Source organism: Adiantum capillus-veneris, chromosome 5 (assembly GCF_014529385.1).
Source record: "Adiantum capillus-veneris isolate H3 chromosome 5, ASM1452938v2, whole genome shotgun sequence".
Classification (NCBI taxonomy): Eukaryota; Viridiplantae; Streptophyta; class Polypodiopsida; order Polypodiales; family Pteridaceae; genus Adiantum; species Adiantum capillus-veneris.
The window spans coordinates 134,807,953-134,834,655 of record NC_140935.1 but is presented as its reverse complement, the minus strand read 5'-3'; the positions used below and the strand labels follow the sequence as shown (position 1 = coordinate 134,834,655).

Sequence of the window (26,703 nt, the reverse complement as noted above, 5' to 3'; positions counted from 1 at the left end):
AGCTTTGATTCCACTATCACAAACGGGAGCGCACACAAATAATCAACAAGACGAAAATAAATAATCTTTCAACTAAACAGAGTTGAGGGAAAGTTCGACACAGTTTGGGACAAGAAGATGGGCTGGTCCCCCCCCCTTAGAGAGAATCCTTTATTAGGGAGAATCTTTTTACAAGCACAAGAACCAGAGAAAACACCTTTGTTCTAATTCTCTGAGTCGATGGTCCTTCCTTACCGTAAGGGAAATCCAAGAGGCGAGTTCTCAATCCTTTTTCCGTTTGTGCTCGGAGTCAAGACTCCGCAGACAATTTCCGAATTCCGTTCCCGGAATTCCCAAGCATAGGCCAAAGCCTTCCCGCTTCTCCTTCGCCATGAAGTACCTGCAAACACACACACAAACATAGGACAACAATTTGTATGGCGAACCCACAATAGATACCCGTCGATCTCTTGCATCTTCTAGCGGCAGAGTCTTCTCTTGCTGGCGTTGGCAACTCCTTCCTCTGAGTGAGGACATGGGATGCTTTTATAGCTCCCTGGCAACGGCAGGAATAATTGAGCGGAGGCTGCCGCGTAGAGATCGCAGCGGATCTTTTTTTTTTTTTTTTTGTTCTACCCAAATAGGGAGAGAGAATTTGCTGCCTGGTTTTGTTGCTTTATTTTCTAAGTGGCTGCCCACTTATTAAGTGGACGGCCGACATATTTTAAAATTGGTATGAACCTGCCCAAAAACTCAATAAAACATTATAAGTTAAAAACAATGCTTGTCACAGCACTTCCCAAGCGTCCCTGAATGCAACCACATACACAAATGCAATGCAAACATAGATTCCTCACGGGAAAGCGTCTGCTTCTACCCGGAAAACTCGTTAAAGTATAACACCTTTTAAGAAAATCTTCTCTTAAAAAGCTTCTGAGAACCCATCTTTATTCTTGTGCTTGCATCTTTACGCATATTCCTCTTTCAAGTTCGGGTTTCTTGCCAGACCAACGAGATACTCCGTTTCCGATGCTCCCGTCACCCCATCACGTGACGCATCAGAAATATTTGTTTCCCGGTCTCTCCTATCGAACTAACGGAAAAACCTCTTCGCGATGCTTAATGTCACCCATCATATGACGCATCATAGTTTTGCGTTCCTGATGGCTTTAATAAATCCAGTAGATCTACAATTCCTAACCTTACAATTCAAGTGCACATCTCTAAATATCCTAATTTCAATAAAAAGAAATTACTCGAGAAAATAAGAAAATAGTCCATTTAGCAACAAAGACATGTAGAGAAAGATGAAATGTTGCAACATTTTGTCTCATGAATGATTTCAACTTAGTGCATCTAGACATCTGTTAGAGATCGATGAGATTTGGATGTGATGGCTAAGTGGATGAGAACTGAATGTGAATTGAAGTACATCAAAATGTCTATCTGGATGAGATGATTGGATACTAGTGTGAGTGCATCAAGAGTTCCGGAAGGATGAGATGGTTGCACAATGATCTAGGTGTATCAAGAGTTTTGGACAAAATGAGATGGCTAGATTTAATGATTGAGCATGGTGTTCAATATGAACTAAGTGTGTGATTTTGTGCATTGCATGCTATGTGGATGTATTGTCTTCTGGGGATGGTCATGGGCATGGTTTGCTTGGTTCCAATGTGAAGTGAAAAGATATGAACCTGATACTAACAAGATTTAGTAGATCAAGACATCCGTGAAGAGATCAATGCAGTTTGCATGTGATTGCTAAACGGTTACAATGATCAGGATTTGTATTTGAGACCCTCGACAAAAATGCGATTGATTAGTGACTGATGTCTTTGTAGAAGTGTTGGATTGGTGGAGTTTGGTGCATGAGTACGTAGAGTCAATATCTACTAAAGAGAGTTTCGGTCCTTTGACTATTTTTGCACGCATAATTGAAGGCGATTACAATTCTTTCAAAGGGAGAAATGTCACAAAGTGATGATGTGGCATGACCAACTAGAAGAGAAATGGCCGAGTGGACAAGAGAGACTGAACTGACCAACTGAAAGAACTTATGAAGCACTGGCCGTGGGTCCAAAACCCTAAAAGACAGAAGCTTGGACTTTGGAGAGATTTTCGTAAATTGCGCTCACATGCTGACGTGGTTGGTCGTATGGATTTTCACGTTTTGCATTGTTGGTGCCACGTGGCAAGCTGTACGGATTTCCGCAATTTTTACTCGCTGCTTTTGCAATTTCTAGCGCTAGCTTTTGAGCAAATGCTTTTGGGGATTAAGTGCTCTGAACCTAAAGCTTTTGGGGTTTAGTGCTCTTGGGAAAGTGCTTTTGAGACTCTACTTTTAGGCAACCCTTGTACTGTTTATAAAGAACCCTTGGGGCCTCTCTGCAGAACATCTAGATGCAGAGTCTGAGAGCAAAGAACCCTCGGGAGTTGTACCTTGATGTGAGCAATGGGCGGGAAACTCCGCTGTGCCATGTCGACTCTCTTATTTTAGTAAAGTTCGGTGATTTTGAAATTTGTGTTTCGTGTGTTGCTATTGTATTCTAGGGATGTCCACGCTTGTAACACTGCGTATCTCCACTTGCCATGTTCTAGCTCCTCATTATGATATTGCTCTCGACTAGACCATAATATATGCAATACATATGCGACACCATGGATTGGTCTATGAAACCAATCCCATCATGTGTTCCACACACATCGGAGCTTCTCAACCCTAGATTGGAAAATACATAAACCATAAGTTTGTAACCATAAACACACACAATTCTACATAAATTATATACCTAGATGAATCCACAAATCAGGATAAGACTAGATGCACCCTTAAAGAAAAGCGCAAGGTATTGACACATGGTAGCCACCCACAAGACAATATAACCATCAGTCCAGCATGCATAGTATTGACTAAATACCACGGCATCCCCACTAACATCGTTAGTGCCCATAAGTTATACATAAATTATAATCAACAACCATAAACTTTAAAAGTCGCTTACTTTTAGTGAGAAAGGGAGACATTGTTGTCAAAAGCCTCTCCAATCTTGTCCATGTACTCATAGAGCAACCCCATAGTGCTGCCCTCCATATCAGTGATGCATAAAACTTCGTAGATTGGCTTGATTGCCTTGACGAAAGCTTTAGCCTCTAAGTACCATGTATCATCCATTGCCATGCACGCAAAAGCCTTGTAGTGTGGTTCTTGATGCTCATAGCCTGTTACGGGTCTTCTTTTCAAAGGACGTCTCGAGACCCTCCACTAACTCTCAGCCCTTTGATGCAATTTCGACTCTCAAGGCCTCGAGCACTCGTAACCCACAAGGAACCAACAGTGCGGGATTCGCGTCTTCTAAGAAGATGGCTTATGGATGGTAGTATGTGGGCAAGGCCCCTTGAGTTATTCAACATCGTTGGTGGTAAGTTACGTGTGAAAGGGAATTAGGACCTTGGAAAGGCCTAAGGATATTAAAGATACGAACATGCAAAAAAACGAAACAGGCTGGGACCTGCGTGTTCCCAGAGCAGCTCAAACAAGTTTTCATTCCTCACACAGCACGCCTTCACGCTCGATCAGAGCCCTACGCAAGGTGCAATCGCCGCTTATAGGAGGGATTTCCAAGTATGCCCAGCACGGGTCTTGGACGCCGCGAACTGACCAAAAGGGACGCCGAGAGCTGTATGTTTTGAAGAAGGGTCAGCGAGCACGTTTTGAGTGGTGCAAGTTCAAAGAGCAGGTCTTGAGGGAGCAAGGTAGTACTCTCTCGCACTCCTTTGTATTGAGTACTATCACCCGCAGTGGGCTGTGGTTTCGCTCCGCTCCCTTAGTTTGGAGGTTGAGCTGGTCACACTTGGCCGTGAGTTGACACGCATCAAAGTTATTTGTTGCACGATTGCGTGCATTGACAGGGATCAATAATATTGTGGGAGCTTTACATAGGAATATTCTTCGCTGATGAGTTGGAGTTCTTTTGAGATTGAATGCCCATGGTGATAGTTGTAGGACACATAAGGTACTAGGTGGGAAGAGCCTTGCAATGTAGAGCTAAAACATGTTGCATTGATATGGAAGACGAGTAGTACCATATAGTAACCTATCAGCCCTAGATGCAATATATAGAAGTACATTGATTGTAGGATATGGTAATTATGTGCATGATATATTTGTACTTCAATTTTTAATGTGTATCCAACTCATGTTCTACTAGCTTTCCTCCATTCTTCAAATAAATTGCAGCAGAGAAGCCCAGAACTTCCTTCTACAACTCTCTCTCTCTCTCTCTCTCTCTCTCTCTCTCTCTCTCTCTCTCTCTGGCCTGGTTTTCAGGTTTATCCAATAGTAAAGAGCAATGTCAGGACAACATACCTGTAACTTGTATTTGTAGGTGAGTAGCTCCTTCCGTGCATCCTCAAGAGCCAATGAAAGCTCTACCTCCTGGCATCTGAGACTGCTGGCTTCTGTCATCAGTCTTGCCTCGGCTTGTTTGGATTCTTTCAGCAGTCTTGCCTCGGCTTTCAGCAGTTTCGCACTGTAACGTATCCACTCGCTTACTGTGGCGTCATGGGCAGGCATGTCATCGGTGGAGAACATGCGCCTTGACCTTGACGACAACAAGCGTGGCATACGGCGGAGAACTGACGTCATGAGTGCGCGCGCGCGCGCGAGAGAGAGAGAGAGAGAGAGCGAGGCTGACCTAACTTACTGCTTGAATACGCGAAGGTTTAGGCGAGGTTTAGAAGGAAGCTTGTTGAATCCCCAATTGCTTCCTCTAAACTAGCAAGTTTTACAAGGCCACAGATTGTGCAACAATAGTGCATATCGGACCCCTCCCACTACTCCCACTCCTTCACCGCCACATTCTACAATTATAACTACCTTCATGCATGGAGCACCTTCAACTATATATGAAGGTGGTGGTCTTTACTTCGTTAGCGAAGTGGCAATTTTTCGCTCCTTGGCCCCTCAGCAGCCCACGTGGCTGCACCTCATCTCCCTGTAAAGCTCTAAAAAAAACAGCGCTATAAAGCTGCGCCGTCAAATTATGGTTGCACCTCATCTCCCTGCAAAGCTCTTAAAAAAACAGCACCGACGCGCTGTAAAGCTCTAAAAAAAATAGCGTTGTAAAGCTGCGCCGTCAAATTAACAATAAAAACACGGCAACTCCCGGCAAGTTGACATCAGGAGCCAATTGCCTTCTCCTCTCCCAACTCACGGCAACTCCCAGCAGGTTGACATCAGGAGCCTATTGCCTTCTCCTCTCCCAACTCACGGCAACTCCCGGTAAGACGAAGACCAATGACCATCAGGTTCTCTCTCTCTCTCTCTCTCTCTCTCTCTCTCTCTCTCTCTCTCTCTCTCTCTCTCTCTCTCCATCGACCTTTGCTTGATTAAACAAGTCTGCTGTCATAGGTAGCATTCTCTCTCTCTCTCTCTCTCTCTCTCTCTCTCTCTCTCTCTCTCTCTCTCTCTCTCTCTCTCTCTCTCTCTCTCTCTCTCTCTCTCTCTCTCTCCACAGACCTTTGCTTGTTGCCTTTGCATCAAAGCATCATAATATGCCTTTGCATACTCTTCCTGCCCAAATAGCCTATAGACCTTGTGTTAAACAACAAAGAGTCTGGAATTTTCAAAAGAGCAAAAGACTCCACAGAGGTAGTTTACACACCTCATTTTTAAGCTTATCCCTGACATGACCCCAACGGTATGACCATGATGAAGCTCCTCTTCTTCATCGGTAGCAGGTGACTCAGTCCACCTCAACTTCATCAATCGTTTATCGGACTCTTTGTGCTTCAAAACCTTTTTGACTGTATTTCGAGTCCCACAAATGCTTCCATTGATGCCTTCACTAGCAAGTATGATACCTCCTGAGACACGCTGTTGATCTCAATCATAAATTTGTAAACAGTGAAAACGGGAAACGTAGTAAGACAGCTTATACATTCGACCTCCCGGATACTAATCACTCAAGTTAAGAGATGACAACTAGAGCCTCATGAGACCAAGTCTGACTGATACCACAAGTCTTCTAAATGTAATTACAAAAAACCCCCCTCTTAGCCCTGAAATCTTCAAGCCTCAAAACAAAACAAATGGTTTTGACAAACAAGTTGAAACCCCCAAAATTTTCCCATTTCCAAGATTTGTTACAGCATAGAGAACACACTTTGCAGTTAATCGAAGTTCAAAGCTCAATGTGATTGATTAATAGTGTGAATGTATTATCTGTATATACCTACAAGAACCAAGGAAAATCCCAGATTTCCCCATAGAGAATGTGCAAGTTTTACACCCAGTATATTCACCCACAAAACAATACAATCATTCACCTCATCAAGCATGTGCACACAAACGATACAAAGAAATTGACCAATACAATTCTTCGCAACTTAGACAGAAACATGAAGAAAATTGCAAAGTTTTTGATTCATGCTCTAGAGTTTCTGGCGATGCTACACGATATGTATGGTACTAGCGTTGATGAAATACGATCTACTGCATGTTGTCGGTAGGGGTAGTTGGAGGACCTCGAGGGCCATCGAGTACGCAGATGGCGTTAGCGGACCACGGACCAGGGCTAGTCATTGCGCACAACACTACTAGCAATTCCCTCTTATCATCTCTAATTGTTTGCTTGGTGATTACTTGTTTCACAATGCTGCCAATTGTCTTGTAGATCTTCATTGCTTGCTAGTGCATCTTGCTTGGATAACTTATTTGATGTTTTCAGACCATGTCTACCTTGTGCAACGTCTAGGAGGGGAGAGTTATTATGCACGAGCAAGGGGTGTGCATGTTGACGATAAAGGGGTCTCACTGGAACAAATGGCAGTAGTGTTCACGATAATAACTAGGCCTTCTTGGTCGTGGAAAAAAAGCCTACCTCGTTGACATAGCGACAGCATTCTTCAATACCATAGATTTTGTAGGCCAAACTCCTCCCTATTCATTCCAGCAGTAGAAGGGCGACAATGTCACTGTTTGCCTCGTCGCCATATTCAAATTGACCTTCATCTGCAGTAGTCTTCTAGAGAGCTTAATTCTTATTGATTCTTTTATTAGGTGTTTTTTAAATTAATTAAACTAGACTTACTCTAGCTTAATTCTCATTGGTCCACCTCCAAGGCCATCCAATAGGAATTGAGTACACCTTGTGGGCATCTGGCTAGGGAGCTGACATGTGTCCCTCATTCCCTTTGTGTAAAGGGAGCTTGTGTGTGTTTGTGAGTGTTTCTTTCTTATCTTCTACTTCTAGGGCTCGCCCCCTCCTATGTAGAGATGGTTGAAGACTTTTGGGACACACACAAAGCATTCAATTCCCTAGGCTTTTGAACTTTGGACAAAACCTTTGAATTTTGGAACCTTAGCATTTTGGAGGTCTTAATGGGCTGAACCTTAGGGTCTTTTAAGCCCATTGTTGCACATTGCTCTTTTGCAGATGGCCCCCCTTTTGGATCCCTATTTTCCCTCCTTTGGATCCCTATTGTGGTCGGTCTGCTAGTTTAACCAATATTCTAGCTTTTTCTCCCCTAGCACTTCCCCATATTAAATTATCAGTTTAACATGAGAAAATCATTTAGGGGAATTAGATATTGATTATTATGAAAGAATCTTTGTAATGTACTTGTGATGATTGATGTCCCTGGCTCCCTTAATTTAAAGCTACCTACACACACACACACACACACACACACACAACTTTCTTTCATGAGCGTCTTTTCCCTCGCCGCTCATGGAAGTGCCCTTTGTACTTATCTCTTATCTGTCTTTTGCATAGCTCTATCTCTCTCTCTCTCTCTCTCTCTCTCTCTCTCTCTCTCTCTCTCTCTCTCTCTCTCTCTCTCCTCTCCCCCCCCCGGCCAAACCACTGAAATGTTAAACACAAGAACGTGCAAAACAATGGCTTCTTCTCAAAAATGTACTCCCACAACAACGATGACATCCACATCGACATTACCAGTGGCAATCAAGACAACGCCATAGGAGAAAGTTATAAACAAGACTAGGAAACAAATAATGATCACGACTTCGAAAAAGTTTCGAAGAAGAAGATACAAACAAAGACTATGAAATTGTGACCATGACTTCGAAGGAGAAGATACAAACAAAGACTATGAAATTGTGACCATGACTTCGAAGGAGAAGATACAAACAAAGACTATGAAACAACTAGTGATCAAGATTTTAAGAAGAACTTCCCAAAAGGAAAGGAAATGCCTTGGCCCCCTCTAGAGATCATGGTGTGCTCATGGATTTTGACTATGCTTTGCCCCACATCACTCTCGTAGATGCTTTCAAACCCAAAAAAATTGTAGAATGGGGGTTGCAAAGACTAGCTATTGGATCATTGCCAAGCACTAACATGCCCTTAGATCACTTATGAATTTCTTTGCTCATTTCCCTCATACTTTTGCCCCTTCACATGTGAGGATCTAGGGAAGGTATTGGGTAGTTGCATGACGTTAGCTAGCATAGTTGCACTATGCCAGTTGATTAGTGACCAAAACATACTCAGGCAAACTAAAGGACCCTCTACGGGTAGAAGTAACTTCACTATTATCAGTAGGCCATCCCACACATGTTGCAAATAGGAGGATGTTTTCCATCCTCTCCGATTACTTCTTATTAAGGGAGCAAATCAATCACAATATAAACATCAAACAACAATAAGGTGTTCAAATATGTGATCCCCTATATTGTATGATACAAGGCATGCACTATCCATTTCACAAGATCATGAATAAGTCAGAATTATGTGTAGGATATAGAGGCAGCAATGACAAAGAAGGCAAAAATGTTATTGCTTCTCTACACCACTATTTGTGTGGCTTTTGAACAAAGCCACTTGTGCACCACCTATTCACATAGAGATGAGGTCGAATGAGAAGCATAGTCTCCCATCACCCTCGTGCTTTTCACGTCATACATGTACAAAGGTGATGGCCGACACTACGGAGGACCTTCCATGTCTTCCAAAGTCAAGTCACACACTCAACTCATACACAACACACCCCACCTACACACTATCCACCACTTCCACACCCACATCAATTTCCACTATCACCAAAAACCTTTTCTCTCCCCACTCCTCTTCACCGTAAACACATTCACACTCAGCTTCATCCATATAAACCATTGCACCTTAGATATATATCTCACTCTTCCACAAATACAATCATCGTGGAATCATACATAGGTTATGGACAATTAAGAAGAATTGCATAAGCCATAAGCCATTGTGAAATTATGGATATTCTTTAGTCATAATGACATATGGTTTGTCATATGGGTGTACCCATAATTTTCTTCAATAAAAATTTCATGAGAAGGCACACATATGGAATCATGCACCAAAGATTAAAGCTAAAAGGTTCCTAGGGTAATTTGACATTTATTTAGCCAAATAATTTTATGTTGTTGAGGCATTTTTTTAATGTGAATATATTTGTGGAAATTAGCTGATGAGAGATTAATGGCTATTGGTCTTGGAGTCTCTGATTAGTCAGTTGATTCTACCGCAACAACAGATTCTACTGCAACGGTCATTACTTTACCGATTGGGATCATATAGCAGACCACAAAGAGATCCCTCGCATGATGTAAAGAGCTCAAACTAGATCATCAATCGTCCACCTCTTAATCATGTGGGCCAGCAATGCTAACTCACTTTTGCAAATCCCCTTAAAACTCCTTTCCTTCGAGCAACAATTAGAGGTTCTACAATGAGATGTCCAATATTATAGCAACAATTGGAGGTTCTACAATGAGATGTCCAATATTATAGCAACAATTGGCTGACCACGAGAAGACACGAATGTGATGACGCTCTTATCAAAGAGGGATTGGACAAGATCCTTAGAGAGACCTTCAACAATTTAGCTATACCCAAAGATCAAAAGATAGGGCATCATGCTTTTACATCTTCTCACTTTGACGGATGCAAAATAGGCAATGTTGTCCTCTCTTGGCTCAACCAATTCAATGACTACTTTGTTGAAGAATCTTTCTATGAAAAGGACAAGATCAAGTGTGCTATGAACTACTTGATAGGTAAAGAAGCTATTGGTGGAACATCACGTGCAATAACTCCTATCGCTTAGCTTCTTGGCAAATACCAACAACAAGTGCGGCACAACTTTCTCTCATCGCAATCTTCCTTGAAGTTTGATGATCTTGGTCTACTTTTCTTGGATACAAGGCAAGATGGTTAGCCAGTATACATAATGATTTTTGCAACGTATCTTTCTACTTTGCATGATTGAAGATGTTCCTGAAGACACACTCCAAGTCAAGTATGAAGATGGTATACACCGAGGTATTCACGCTAAACTTAGCTCTCTTAAACCTACCTCTTTGTACAAGGCAATCTCCTACACACATGACCTAGAGGAGGAAATCAATTCTATCATCAGTATGCTTCAATCTAATCAATTTTGCCCTTGCAACCACGCTTCTAAACTTTTCTCATCAGAACAACCGTGGTATACTCTTAACAATGATCAATAACCGAGTACTCACACTTTTGCTCCGCCATGCATTTTTATTGCTCTGTACAACACATTCCCCGCATGCAATGGTATTGTATTATAGGCCACACCAATTCAATTACATACAAGCATCACACATTCATACCACAACTTGTCTCGTAGGCCACTCCACCACCCACAAATAGTCGTCCTTACAGAGTCTTCCACCATTGCCACCGGTTTGGCAACATTCTTGCCAATTGCCCTCTCAACCTGCCACCAACGACCACCTCCCATTGATCAACTTCATAACGTCAAAAAGACTGCCAAACTTTATGGTGACTAGAACGATGTTTCTCTCACTCGTGAGTTGGACATTGTTGATGCATTAGCTATTTCTATGCCCTTTCACTATGTGTTATGCATACATGCTTCCATACTTGACACCATAATCTCTCTATTACGTGATGATGGCAATATACATGACTTTATCTTTGAACATCTCTCATGTAAATTGAATCTCACAAAAAAGTCTCCATTTAAAGTTAAAAGTGCATTCGAAGGCACTAGCTTTAATGGTGTTTACATGGTTAGAGATTAAGAGCTCACTCTCTATGCATGCACACAAACCCTTTTTTTTTCTTGTTGTACCCCTACAATCCAATGATGTTATTCTAGGTATGTGTTTCCATTATGAGCATAACTCTAATATTGACTACAAGACACACAGCATGCATGGAAGGATAAACAGTGAGCTTGGCGAAGCAAGTTTTTCTTTCCCCTCCACCCCTAGCTCTCACTACCATCAGATGTTGCTCGTTGTTGCCTCTACCACCGATGGAAAGTGGCCCTTCTTTTGAGCAACTACAACCCATCTTACTCCTCAAGATTGCACCGCTAACTTCCAATCCCCCTCCTCTCTCAAACTCCAACCAACCCCCCGCCCCCCCCCCCCCCCCCTCTCTCTCTCTCTCTCTCTCTCTCTCTCACACACACACACACACACACACACACATAGTCTCTCTCACTCTCTCTTTCTCTCATTATGTGTGTGTGCGTGCGCGTGTGTACCTATCATAGGTAGCACCATCTCTATCTATACATCTCGTTGTTAATTTTCTTAGGTAATCTCTCTCTCTCTCTCTCTCTCTCTCTCTCTCTCTCTCTCTCTCTCTCTCTCTCTCTCTCTCTCGTTCTCGTACCCTATCTCTTTCATTTTTGTGGATTAAGGGGGGTGGTGGATTTGGAACGAGCATGAGTACATGACACATAGAAATTATCTTTGGCATTCCATTTAAGGAACCATACATGACATTATGTTTTATAGATTTTTGTACAATCTCAATGGTGTAAGTAGCTAAGAAGTATTGCCAAAAAAATATTTTTGAGTCATAGATTTGGCTATGTTTGAAACTATTTCTAGGATGTGAGAGTGAGAGAGAGAGAGAGAGAGAGAGAGAGAGAGAGAGAGAGAGAGAGAGAGACAACAGTTTTGTGTATGCATGTTTGAGCATGTGATGATCTATGTTTGTAATTCAAGGAGAGAGAGAGAGAGAGAGAGAGAGAGAGAGAGAGAGAGAGAGAGAGAGAGAGAGAGAGAGAGAGAGAGAGAGACAGAGGGAGAGAGATTGTGTGTGCTTGCATGCGTGTGTGTTAGGGCAAGAAGTAGACATATAGATTCTACTATCATCCTCAAAAGTAAAAATGGCCTATGGGACCAAAGAAATAGGTTAGTAGAGGAAAATGTGTAGGTTTGTCATGGCTAAAAGTGTGAGGGAAGCAAGTACAGATGTGAGCAAATGTTAAGCACTCTAGTAGTGTCTGGTACTAGGGGGGAAAATAGCCGCATAATAGTTATCCAAAACATAAGCTCGCTTAGCAAAAGGGAGTAATGTTGTTGTTCCAAATTTGAGATACAAGTTTCCACCTGACAAGTCTATAGGATATGGAATGGGAGCATCGGTATATGCCGTAGAGGTATGAGGGGATAGGAACAATGCACAGACCCATTGAATGCTCACCACAACTCTTCTGCAGTGAGCTAGGGGAAGGGGAAGAGCCTCTTAGAGAGAGAGAGAGAGAGAGAGAGAGAGAGAGAGAGAGAGAGAGAGAGAGAGAGGTGGGATCTAGGGTGGATAAAAGTGATAGCTAGCCATATGAGAAAAACTCTAATGCATTATTTCAAATTGGGTAGAAGAGAGAGCATCATATAGACATAGTGATTTGTAGAGACATAGGTTCTACTGATACATAGCCTCATATAGACATAGGTTCTACTGATACATCTAGGTCTAGTACATGATTTATCATGGCGGTTCTCGTAATGGATTCATCGTCCATGGTTCAATAGTAATCATCCTAGGCTTACAAGGTAGTCCTAAGTAGTACAAGAAATTTCATTCACTCGTTCATTTGTGTGTGAAGAGGTCTCATGTGTTCTCCTTCAAACTTTTGATCATTTTTTTGTGCTCATCGGTCTTCATCTTCATCTCGTTGTTTTCATGTTGTTGTCGATCTTCACTAAAGTCGTTGGTCCATTTTGTCGAGGATGCGGCCTTCATGGCTAATGGTGTAAACCACGCATACATTTCAAAAGTGTGGTGCATCATTCGTGTGCTCATGCTCATGTGGAGGAAGGTCTTAATGTCCTTGTAAGAGGCATTTTCTAGCCCTCGTACATCCTTGGATGATGGATCTGGCATACATAACATAAAGCATGCCTTTTGATCAATAATGCTCATCAAAAACGAAATGCATGCTTGTACAAATTCAAATGAGAAACATGTGTAAGCTTTGAGCTTCCCAAAACACTTGGTATTCCTCTTCCGTTGCTATCTCTACTCAGACTCTATAGTGGATAAGCACCAGTGCTTGTGAAAACTCTAAGGTTGTGGAGCCTTTGGATAGTTGAAGTTGCACACGAAGAGCCTCTTAACCTTGGAGGCAAAGGAACTCAAATGCTCTCCAATGTTAATGCAGGTGGGAAAAGGCTTTAGAAGACAACAATTGTCAACTTTCAAACTCTATGGGAACGCCCTTATTATTGAGGTTGGAAACAAAGGCTTCCAAAAAAAGAAATTTGGCGAGTTGCAGGCCGATGATGAATGGCTGCACAATGAGGACCTGCAGGAGGTGGATTTGGTAGGAGACTTTGTGTGCACTATAGTTGAAGTTTGTCCTTTATCTAAAGATAATTCCCGACCATTCAAAAACAATGTCCCTTGGGATATTTAAAAGCTAGGGAAAAGAGAGCACTAAAGAGCGATAGTGCCCTACCAGCTCTGATACGAGTTTTGGGATCTAGGGTGGATAAAAGTGATAGAGCCTCATATAGACATAGTGTTTTACATTCATTGGCTAGAGATATTGCACCACTTTCCTATTGGACCAATTCATCATTTCATCCATCCTAGTAGACTAGAGACTTTTGTCATGTCATGCCACTAGCGTGGGCTTATCCTAACAAGAGGATTATGGAAGGGATAAAGGGAGGGCAAGAGAGAAAATAGGTGTGTGTGTGTGTGTGTGTGTGTGTGTGTGTGTGTGTGAGAGAGAGAGAGAGAGAGAGAGAGAGAGAGAGAGAAGGGGGGGGGGCAGAAGTTAGTGAGAAAGAGATGTAGAGGTTAGAAGACGGAGAGAGAACAGGGGAGTGGAGGACAAAGGATAGGGAGAATGAGACGGGATAGGTGGAGGTGGTGGAAGAGAAGAGTAGGTGGCTTTGGTGCCAAGGAGGTCAACAATAGTGGTGCACCAGTGGCCCTCCCCTCCAAAAAAAAAACTGACTTTGACAAGCTCGCTCCATATCCTAAGTTGTTGGGTGCCATATTGTCATACTCCTTTTCTTTAGCACCAAATTCAAAGACAAGTTAAGGAGCTTCTAGAAAAAAGAACTTATTAGGCCTCACTCCTCATCATTTTGTTCACCATTTCTTTTAGTTAAAAATAAATATAAGTCTTTTAATATGTGTGTCATAATAACTAATGTCTAATTCTCCTAAATGATTTTCTCATGTTAAACTGATCATTTAATATGGGGAAGTACCATGGGAGACAAAGCTAGAATATTGGTTAGGCTGGCAAACTGGTCATAGTAGGGATCCAAAGGAGGGGAAATAGGGATCTAAAGGAGGGGCCATCTACAAAAGAGTAATGTGCAACAAACGGGCTTCAAAGACCCTAAGGTTCAGCCCATTAAGAGTTCCAAAATGCTAAGGTTCCAAAATTCAAAATTTATGTCCAATGGTCAAGCTTAGGGTAAATTGGATGCTTGTGGGAAGATTCAAAAGTCTTCCCACATCCCTATCCTTGAGAGGGCGAGCCCTTTTAGTAGGGGATGAGAGAGAAACACACACACGCTTGCAAGCTCCCTTTACACAAAGGGCATAGTGGACACATGTCAGCTCCCTAGGCCAGTTGCCCCCAAGAAGGTGCATTCAAATTCTATTGGATGACCATAGAGGTGGACCAATGAGAATTAGGTAAGAGTAAATTTAGTTTAATTCATTTAAAAACACTTAATAAAAGAATCTATAGAAATTAAGCTCTCTAGAAGACTATTGGACAATCTCCCAAAGGGTCCAATGAGCATTTAGCAGCACAATGGCTTGCATGATTCTTATTGGCCAGAAGACTAAGGGGTCCAATGAGAGTTTAATTGAATTATTTAAATACCTAAAGCTCTCAAAACTCAGAAAAGGGGAAAGGGGGGCACATGTCAAAGGGCTATCACTTATGCTTCTTAATAGTCATTGGCTAAGCTTTGCAGGGTCCAATAGGATGCTAGCATGTGCAAATAGCAAGAGGGGTTGACCATCAGAGAGAGGGGGCTGATTTTTGCAAGGCATTATCACTTACACACTCACACAAGCTCATGTGTGAAGTAAAGAAGACTATATCTCCTTCTCAAGCTTTAATGGAAAGCTCATCATCTACTCCAAGCTTGTGAGAAGGGAGGCCTACACCAAGAACTCTTGGCTTTGTGATGCAAATCCAACCAAGAGCCAAGCTCCAATGCATAATCATCTCCTCTACCATGCTAATTACTAAGCTATTATGAGTGATTATGTGAGGAGACATACTTCTTTCTCATAAGAATACTCCTTCTTACTCTGGAACTACTCTCATACCCCGCTAGCTCTCACCATCTTCGGAGGTGTGTGAGATCTTGGGTCTAAGACTGTGAGGGAATTGATGTTGTATTTTCAAGTGTAAAGCTTGGTGCTTGAAGCTTCCATTCATTGCACCAGCAAGTTACTGAAGGAACACAAAGTATTGTATTGCAAAATGTCTCCATTGATGGGGGAAACCTATAATACAAAGCCTTTTGGAGGGGGAACCGGCTCCATGTAAATTGGTCCTCAACAGTTGTCAATAACTTAATTTCTCTATCTTTTTGAAGTACTGTTCATGCCTATCCAACTAGGTGTTATGCTTTTGTTGCTCTCTCCATCCAAGCACTCTTGCTATGCTCATTAGGAATCTATTCTAATGAAATGCTCACTATGTCTATGTTATTTTCCGCTACACACAAGTTACTAGACCATTAAAATGTTACAATGTGCATTAACTATAGGGCTTTTTATAATGTTACTATAAAGAAGTGCTACCCAATCTTATGTGTAGATGATTCCCTCCACAAGTCGAAAGGTGCTTCTAACATAAACCTAAAGTCGAGGTACAATCAAATTTGCATGCACGGTTCAAACAATATTTTAGTGTTTTACATGTTGTTTAGGCATACAACTTTGTAGTACTTAGTTCAGTCTCACCAATGCACCCGTTACATTCTCTCACATGATGATCTTTGTGGATCACTGGCATTTTGTTAGCCTTTTTTTAATGACATTTTAATTTTCAGTTAAGTCAAAGGAAGAACATGTAAAGCATTTGCACACTCTGATTGAATCATCATGTGACAATGAACTCTATGCTAACCCTAAAAGGAGTCACTTCTTTCAACATGAAATAGAGTATTGAGGTCACATTGGCTCTAGTGAAGATATTCTCCTTGACCATATGGTTCTATTGCAAGTTTGTTAAGAACTATTATCGGATTGCACTTCCTCACACTATTCTCACACATAAGCGCACGTTTTTTAAATGGGACAAAAGTCAACTGAAAGCATTCGACACACACTAAGTATTTACTCACACATGCATCTATTTTACAATTACCTAATTTTGCACAAGCTTTCTTTGTCGTTTTCATTGATGCTAGTGGCTCAAGTATAGGTGCTATGTTAATGCAAGATGATTATCCCATTGCATTTGAGAGTAGGAAACTAAAACTAAGAGAGGCCAATTATAGTGACTATGATAAGGGACTTCTAGCTATAGTCCATGCATTAGACATTTGGAAGCATTATCTCATGGGTTTAGAGGTCCTTATTAAGACCGGCGAGTAGGCTATTAAGCATCTCCTTTCTTAGTCTACCACCTTTGATAGTCATATTAAATGAGCTAGTTAGATTCAAAATTTTCATCCCATGATTTAGTACTAGCCTGATAAGGCTAATGTTCTAGCCAATGCCCATTGCTGTAGACGTGAATATGAGAACACCCTTGATTTTTGGTCTCACACATTTGATAACGTTTGAGAAGTGTACCTTAACCTGATTTCTATTGTTGAAATTAAATCATTTGATGTTATGATTGATGCATATGAGACTACTATGGATTTTTAATAACTATTTGCCTCTTGATGATTGCTCTTTTCCCAATGGTCATCTATTATATCGCAATAAGATTTGTGCGACATCATATTTTAGAGAATTAACTATCCATGAAATGCAACACCTAATTACATGTGTCATGGTAGAATTCAAAGTACTCACTCTGCATGTAATGATTCTCTCTTTTGGCTTGACATGAAGCATGATATCACACAATTTGTGCCATAATGCATTGTCTGTTAATGTGTTAAGAGGCCACATGGTAAAATTCATGGACTTCTCATGCCCTTACCTATCCCAACAATCCCTTCAAAAGAGATTTCCATGTATTAGAGTTGCTACGCCTATTGAGGCATGACTCTTCATGATGAATTATATGTGGAACTAGCCCACCAGATCATTGGATTTTATTATGTACAACCGTAGGTCAGTTTCCTTTTTAACCTTGGGGTATGTTATATGCAATGGATGAATGGATGGAAAGGTTGATGGGATATGAATATGTTGATATCCTGACAGTCTCATAAATGATGTGTTTTGTGATGTTTCAAGTCAAGGAAATTAATATGTGGGGAAGGTGATTATAGTTAGCTAGGTTATTGATGAAGCTCAAGAGGAAGCTCGCCTTTGAGTACTCAAGAGGAAAGCTGCTTTCAGAAATCAACAAACACCTATTCCCATAAACACTTTAAAACCAGATGAAAGACTATGGGAATCACAGAATGATGCAGTACCAACGGATGATGAAAGATTATATGGAATTGTCCTTCACATCCCAGTACAATTGAACAATCATAGCACAAATGCATTAGTAGATACCGGCGCTGGAATGAATGCAATCAATTATTCCATTTACAAGAAAGCTACGAATCAGTCCTTAGCATCAGGAATATCTGCTATCAAAGGATGCAACAAAAACCCAACATCCGCATTGGGAGTAGTCAACTTGAATGTGATAGTAAATGGATTTTCATGCCCCCATCAATTTATATGCATAGATGAATATATGAATGAAACGATGATTTTTTGGAATCTTATGGATGCGAACATACAAGGCAGTACCAGATTGGGTCACCAATCAACTCAAGCTATCACTTAAAGGAGGAAAACTCTTAGTTCCAATTGCACTGAGCAAAGGGGAATGGAAAAAAGGTTGCCCACAAAAGAAACAAGGGAATCATAGTTTTACGTCAACCTCTAGACAAGAAAATGCTACAAGTAGCATGCAAGGAGTCAAACAGATTTGGGTACCAAAAGCACAAATCAAGGACAATCGCTCTCAAATTTGGGTGCCCAAAAACTCACCTACCATACTGAGGAAAGTTTCACATCTAACACCTCAGAGAAAAACATATTTCAGAAGAGAAAACAACACTAGACGGGTTTGGAAACCAAAGGAACGTTTATCTTCTCCACAAGCTTTAAAGCCGATTAATCAGTGGAAAGTTAAACTCCACCGCAACAATTCACAAACGAAAAACCAAAATACCAATGGAGAGTTAAATCTCAACAACCGTCATCATTGATACCTACAGCTCAGGAAATCAGTGTGCCAAAGCATCCAGACGGTACAATCAGGCAAAGAGCACATAAATTACAAAATCTACTATTTAGAAAACATCAACAAGAAACCTCGACCACAAAAGCCCTTGAGTTAACTACTCAAGACCAAGCTCTTGCACCGTATATTGGTTTGACACAGATGCAAGAGAACTTGCCCGGGGGTGTGGTAGACCATAAAGAAACGGATGACGATGATGACTTCATCATGATTAGTCATGCCAAACCCTGGCCCACTGCAGCTGATGAAATAAGTACTTTAGAGGAATAGTTAGGGGTGTGCAAGAGGAAGGTATGAGGGCTGAAAGCAGGCAAAATGTGCAAGAGGTTGGTGATGACAACCCTCTCTAGGTTTTGTAAACAAAGTCAAGCTGAAGAGGAAAGGTGGCTTGGAAAAAAATCCAGAAGAGCCTGGAGAAGATGCTTGTGTTGCCCCAATATGACTTATCCAATCTTACCAAAGGTGAAAAGAAATCCACTTGCTCATGCGCTTGTAAGAAACTATGATAAATGTGTTCTTTGTTGTGTGCAATTTTTGTAGTGCTAGCAAGATGCACATCTTATGGCATGTATCTCTCTGAGTATTTATAATGCAAAAAATTTTGTTGGCATAATTATGTCTCTGTGCAATAGTTCAACAGTTTTTTTCTTGTCCTTTTTGACATCTTCATTAGATACCTTTACTGTGTTGCAGGGAAAGAGAAACTACAATTATTTGCCTTGCATGATATGAATGTTGCCATTGCATTGAAAAACATATGAAAAAGGCATATTGCCAAGGCCACACAACTGAGAAGAGAAAAATATGTGATTCAAAAGCACTTGGACCGTTACCTTAAACACCGTAGGAAATTTAATGAGTACTTGGATTTTATTCATCCCTCGGGGGCAATTATTTTTGCCCAGTGGTATCCGCAGTCAGACCCAATATGGGTGCCCAAGCTGTTCGGTGATGAGAAGAGTATCTTCTACCTTGAAAGAGTATTGAAACTCTTGCAACTCCATAATCCACTTTGAGATCCTAGTACTAAGATTCATTTGAGATGACACCCAAGGGAACAAATTCTCTGCAGTGAGAATTACAAAAGGTTTTGGTAGCAGGTATGATCTAAACTTTCTCACCGCAAACATGAGAGAAAGCATCATGAGTTCGCCTCTGTGTAGCCTCTCTCCAAAGCATTCATGACCCTACTAGAAAAGTAGATGGGTCGCATCCTGGTACTGTGGGGATCTTGTTGTAATAAAACTGCACCAATTGTTTCCTTCCCAACACTAGAGCTAACAAAGAATGTGTACTCCCAACATGGAGGCATTAGTGTTGGTATGACAAAATGACTTTAATGTTACAAAAGTACTCTTCAAGCTCATCAGACCATGCAAATTCTACTTGTTGTGTCAACTTTTGCAAAGGATGAAGCAACTCCGAAGCTAAGTGAATAAAGCGTGACATATACTTCACTTTTTGAATGAATGATATGACCTCTTTGAGATTCTTGGGTGAGGGGAGCTCAATAAAAGCCTTTGCCTTTGAAGGATCCACCTCAATGCCTTTATAGGAAACCTTGTGACCAAGCAAGATCACTTCATCCTCAGCTATGTGACACTTGTCGGGGTTGAGTTGACCTCCCATGTCATAGAGCTTCTTTAAACCTTCTTCTACCTTTTGTAGATGCAATGATTTTGAGCTATAAATGCAAAAATCATCAATAAAAACCCTAATGGACTTTCCAAAGAATGCTTGAAACACCATGTTCATGAAGCGTTGGAAAGTTGCAAGAGCATTTGTCAGGCCAAATGGCATGACTCTAAAAGCATAACAACCCCAAGGAGTGATAAAGGTTGTTTTCAATTGATCCTCCAATGCGATACCTATTTGAAAGTAACCCGAGTAGCCATCGCACACGGTGTACTTCTCATGACCAGCTACCTCATTTAGTATCTCATCCTGGAATGGGAGGGGAAAGTGATCTCTTTTTGTTGCCTCATTGAGGGGACGGTAATCCACACACACCCTCCACTTGCCGTTTTTCTTAGGAGTGACAACAACGGGAGAGACCCACTCTGAATTCCCCACTGGATAAATGAAACCTGCTGCTAGAAGCTTTCTTACCTCCTTGAGTAAAGCCTGCTCCTTGATGACTCCTAGCCTTCGTAGCTTCTGAGCCTTAGGTGTGGCCTCTGGCTTCAACTCAATTTTGTGTTGAACAGCATCTACTCCACGCACATCGGTGTAGTCTTTAGCAAAAAGCCTAGGAAACTTCCTTAGCACACATTTGAACTCCTCTCTTTCATCCTTTGTAAGTGTTGTTGATAGCATACCTTCCAGCATCCCTTGATCTTCCACCTTTTGGTTCTCTTGGGAACCTACCTCTTCCAAACCTCGAGAAGAGGTCTCCTGGTTGTTTGGCTTAAACCTTACCCCCATGACTTTGATGGAAGACTCCTCTTCAGTAATGCTGCCGCTACTTTCTTCTTCTGAAGTGCTATCGGTCCAACCTTCTTCCGTCTCACTTTGAGATGATTCTTCATAGAGCTCCTCTTGGCGTTGCTCCTTCATGTCAAAGACAACCTTCTTATGATTGTCATTCCTGCAAATTAATTTCCCACTCTCCCAATCCTGCAAAGCTCGCATTTTCATTAGCCATGGTCTTCCTAGGATAAATGGATAACCACTTCCCTTGGTCGACATAACATAAAAATCCACCGCTTTCTTAATGCCAAAGGCCTCTACAAAGACATTTTTACAAATGCCTACACACCTAGCCTTGCTATTGTTTGCCATCTTGACTTTGATTTCAGGTGTCTCATGGATGTGCATGCCTAGTCTTTGCATGAGCCCTTCTGTCATGATGCAAATTTGTGCACCCCCATCCACTAGACCTTTCCTAACCAATCTTCCTTTTATGTAACAATCTAGCACAGGTGTAATATCCTCGTTCATTTCAGCATGTGCAATTTTTACAACAGGAAAACTCTCTTTTACCTTTCTCCTAGTGCTAACTGCCTTTGTTAAATCCCTCCTAACTTGTGGGCATAATGCAAGAAACTGAGGCCATGAGATATCAGGACCCTTACCTCGCATGTCTTCCAACAGGTTGTATGGAGCCATACCATGTCCAAGAGGGAAGTCTTGGAGATTGATACGACGTCGAGTCCTCTTAGCTTCCTTGGTCTCCTTTGCCTTCTTGCCTTGTCCATGGTCACTCTGTGATGTGACTCCTTCTTTCTCTTTACCTTTTCCTCGGCCACGCTTAATGCCATTGGCTTCCATGTCAACCTCATTTGAATTTGTCACCTCTACCACATGCACATTTGGATCTTGCAAAGGTGGAACTCCTTCTACCCCTTGTGGAGGTGGTCTTGGTCCATTTGGTCTTTGTAGAAGCCTTGGTTGTTGACCAGTTCCTTCACCTGCATTCATCACTGGGTAATTCAAGTTAGGTCTCCCTGGCTCCCCACGGGGCCAAGGACAATTATACATCCCATGTCCAGACTCTCCGCAATTCCAACATTGCAAGACTCTCCTAGGTCGTGGATCTCGCTCTTCAGACTTCTTTGCTTGTCCCTTTGGACCTACAGCTTGTGCAAGGTGAATTGACAGGCTGCTTAAAGATTCGTTTAACTTCTCAATTACTTCCGCCGTTACCTCAGGAAGCTCCCTCGATGTTGATGCTTGTGACTTACCTTTGGGTCTAAGACCTTCTATTGGAACCTCTCCCCTTAAACACTTGAGTTTCCTATATTTCTCAGCAGCCCTAGTTTCAGCTGCATCAAAGGTAGCAGGTGCACCCGCCTCAACTTTTACCTTAAGATCAGGAAAGAGTCCGGCTATGAACCTCTCCTTCTTTAAAAATTCTGCACCATCACCAGGGTTAGCAACATTTCGTATCCATAGAGCCCAAAGACGTAGAAACTCTTGCTTGTACAAGTAGTAGTCATCTAAGTCTTTTTGCTTATGAGAAACAATGTCTTGCCATAGTTTTTGAGTGTTTTGGGGATCAAAGAAGTATCTCTTAAAACGATTCAAAACTTCTGTGTAATTCCCCTTAACTTCCTCAGGCAAAGAGTCAAACCAAGTACTAGCATCTTTCCTAAGGACCACCTCAAACATTTCTACACGTTCTTGATCGGTTACTATCCTCTTGATACGGCAAGACATCTTGAAATTTGCTAAAAATAATTCTGCATCCTCTCCAGGCTCTCCAAAGAAAAGAGGATATCCAGACATTTGGCGTTGGCTCTCCATTATTACGAAAGATTACAACACGAGTTACGATAAGGGATACAATAGAGATTTAGAACCACTCGCCTGCAAATGAAGAAGTAAGAAAATACCACTCTAGGTTTTCTTCTTCAGCTATCCAAGCTTCAATAAGGTCTCGATTTGTTTGATCAAAACAAAAAGGTAAACTATTGATGAGCTCTAAGAAGGGTTGAAATTCTTCAAAGCTAAGGCGATAAACAAAAATCTCTAGAACTTCATTTTCTGGATCCAAAAGAGCAACCACGTCCCAAGTGATAAATTGCACTTGCTCTACAATTCCCAACGCACAAGCGGTTTGTATAAAAACTAGATCTTCATGCTCGTCGAAGGCCGTGAGAAAGTAGCAATTGACTAGGAGCTCCTTTCCTTCGAGTTCCACACAGTCGGAGTGAGGCAACCTTCTCACAATTTCATAAAGAACATCCTCATCAAGTCCAATCAAGTTTGCAAGATTTAAAGACTCCACTTGTGCTACAAAATTCCTGGACAAAAACTCCTTAGGATTATGGTTAAATCATTCAAAAGCATAAAGAGATTTACAATGTCTCTATGAACAAAGTGTCATAGAAAGTAGAGAAGGATGAGAATTTATACAAATTTGCAATCTTCTCTATGCTCTCTTTATTAAGACAAGCTCTGAATAGCTCCCTATCTCCTTTGTTGAAAGCGAAAGGAAGACTATTAATAAGACGCAAATGAGGGAAAAAGTCACCAAATGTGAGTCTATGAAGCATGAACTCTGGCCGCAAGTTTCCTAAAGAGTCTTTCTCAATGGTGAAATGCACTCGCCAAACGCCAAATTTCACTCTATTTACCAATCTTAGGGCACACACTAGTTGGATGAATGCGCGGTCTTCCTTAGTGCCCAACAACAAGACGAAAATGGAATCCACGCGTAGGACCTTCCGTCTTGACTTCACCACCCTCTTGTTATGAGGGAGACGCCTTACTACTTGCTCCTGCAACTCAATTGGTAATAGAGCTAGATCTCTAAGGATTGAACTTTCACTGCACACACATTCCCAGTTAGAACAAATGATCGTTTTTTTGTTTCTTGTAACAACTTGGACAAAGAAAAAACAAACATACACACTATTTTGCCGGGTTGCACTTCATTTTAAAATAAAATGAACACATGTACATCAAAAGAAGTGTGGTAGTTGATGAGAGGTAGAATGACAGGGTTTGGTGACGCAAGAATTTCTCCTGCTCTTTGGGCACCAAACATGAACACCATTCGTTGTTGAAAATAAATCTTTCTACTAATTGCAACGTTTATTCTAATGTGTGGAGTAAAATGAAAGGGAAAAACCTCTATTCCTGGGCCATTATCCATGGCCTATGCATGTCCTAATGCTTAAAATAACACAAAAATATAGACGTCCAAGCTAATATCGTACCTAATGAGAGGCAAAATAAAAGGATTTACCGAAGTGTTTATTTCGGCTAACCTAAGAGGACCTAAAATTCTACGAATTACTCGCTGAAATTGCAACTTAGTACTAACAATTATGTGTACCTTTTGCCTTGCAATGGGAATGAAGGGATCATACAAATTCTCGTGATTCATGCAAGCTACTTGATTATGCTAAAGGTTGAGCCTTCACAAAACATACACAAGCTTGTTCCTCAGTGGAGGCACCAATTTGAAGCGGTCCGGGGCGGGCAACAAGAAGAGCAACCTCTAGACACCCTTCAAGGCTCCCGTGCTGCTCAATTGGGTTGGGGTTGGAAAAAAACAACAAACACACACACAAAACCGCAACCTAACCCTACACAATTTTGGGGCACCACCTAGTTTTGGATGCGAACTAGGACGCGTAGAGAGAGAGAGAGAGAGAGAGAGAGAGAGAGAGAGAGAGAGAGAGAGAGAGAGAGAGAGAGATAGTGCTCGGGCTGCTTTGAAACGTATCGGCAATGATCAAGCAAACACAACTATATATTTAAGAAGGAGAGAGAAAGGGGGAGGGGGTGTTTGTTGCACTAATACCTTCTTACAAATCTGTCATGACCAATCAAAGTGATATTAGTATTTGTTCATCATAGCTTGAGTAAATTACACCATAACACATCACAAGAAAAGCCACCCCACTCACTGTCTTAAGGCCAGGGGAGTCCTCTCCACCCTGTCGCCCTCTTACAGTATGTGGGATTTATGGCTAAATTGATGACAACACTAGAGACAAGCTATCAAGAACTTAACAAAAAAACACCAAGACACTTACACATCATTGTTGTCCATTACTTCACGTGGGAAGAGAGACAAAGTATCCAAGCTTAGTCCAAATCCACCCTCCTTGATTCAGCAAATGTTGGGCTTACACTAGTAGGAGAAATGATAGATTTCCTACTCTCAATTGAATGATCACTCTCTCTCTTACAATGGCATAGAGTTCCCTTGCTAATCCCCTATTACAACACATGCACATGCATAAGACAATGGGCTTCCACTCAAGAGCTCCTTCTAGAGAGGTTGAGCTTGGCTTCTCAAGCTATAGCATAGTGCTCTTGCTTATGGCTCCCCCTTTTGTGCTAGCTACACCCTCCTTTTATAGCAATTTTGAAGGCTAGGGTTACTCCTCTAACCATGGTTGGGTTAGATTTTCAGCAATTTATCTAATTTCTTTTGCTTGGAATTATCAAGAAGTTGGTGGGGAAAGAGAGAGGAGAGAAATGGAGGTGATAGGACTTTTCATAGTGGGTTAGTGTTAGTAGAGTTAGTATTAATTTACAAATGGAATTGGATATTTACAATGGGAGTATCCATGTAAGATACAAATAAGGAAGAAAAACTCTTAAGAGGTAAGAAAAGGTGGATTTCTTACAAGGTTGATGCTCCAAGTGTCTTGAGTAGAGCCAATTTTGACGCTTGTTGACGGTCCACTAGCTTTGACGGTACATTTTTTCTCCACTCTTGACCTTCCTTGAGAGACAAGGTAATTGAAGCTGAGTAATCAACCACCATGATGCTGTCTTTTAAGAGAAGAGGCTGAATTCTGTGGTTTTTTTGATAGATATGGGTAAATTGGAGGAGGAAAAATGAGACTAGGTGGTCAATTTTTGAATGGAATTGTGTGTGGGAGGTATGAGTTCACCATGGTTTCTCTTATTCTTCAAGGTTGAGGAGAAGGTGAGTAGGGTGCAGAGAGGAGGGGTGAGAGAGGTGGGGATGATGAGTGGAGAAGTGTGTGTGAAAGAGGAAAATGATAAAGTGGAAGAGAGAGTGTGGCTGCATAACATGGGAAAATTGGGGTCCACTAATAAAATCATAGCTCACAGCTCGTAGCTCAAAAAAATATGAAAAAATTTGAGGCAAAAGTTCAGCCCACGAGCTACAACTTTTGTTTGTATCACCTTTTCAAATTCGGAGAGCAAGTGAACTTTAAAAATTCAGCAAAACCGATCGTTTTTTTCCACTGCACAAGGTCCTTGTGGGGTCCTTCTTTGGATGATTCTTTTGAATACCTCCAAGAGTGAGCCCTCCATAGTGCATGTATGCATGCCACCTACCCTTGACCTTATTTGGTAGGTCTATAATTGAAGATATTGTTGAGATCATGATATAAGTGAATAGTACAACTAAGAAAATCAAATATTGAGGGGTCTAAAAAATATGTACATGTCAAATATAAATAATATAGGTGGAAAAATATAAAGGGGTCAAAATAAATCTCTCTCATTATAAGTATACCATAAAAAGATGAATATTTTTGGTGGTCTAATTTATGAGAGTAATAGAGAATATATGTAGGAAGGAAAAAA

At 41.3% G+C, this 26,703-nt stretch overlaps 1 protein-coding gene across 1 annotated transcript in view; it reads right to left on the bottom strand.

Annotated features, from left to right (window-relative positions):
- Window positions 1–4,727, bottom strand: part of LOC147458144 (uncharacterized) — a 33,788-nt gene extending 29,061 nt beyond the window's left edge. The window contains exon 1 of the mRNA XM_086511766.1: window positions 4,349–4,727. Within this exon, the coding sequence (XP_086367892.1) occupies window positions 4,349–4,627 (279 nt within the window). The 5' untranslated portion in view covers window positions 4,628–4,727. The remainder of the gene's footprint in view (window positions 1–4,348) is intronic.
- Between the last annotated feature and the right edge of the window lie 21,976 nt (window positions 4,728–26,703).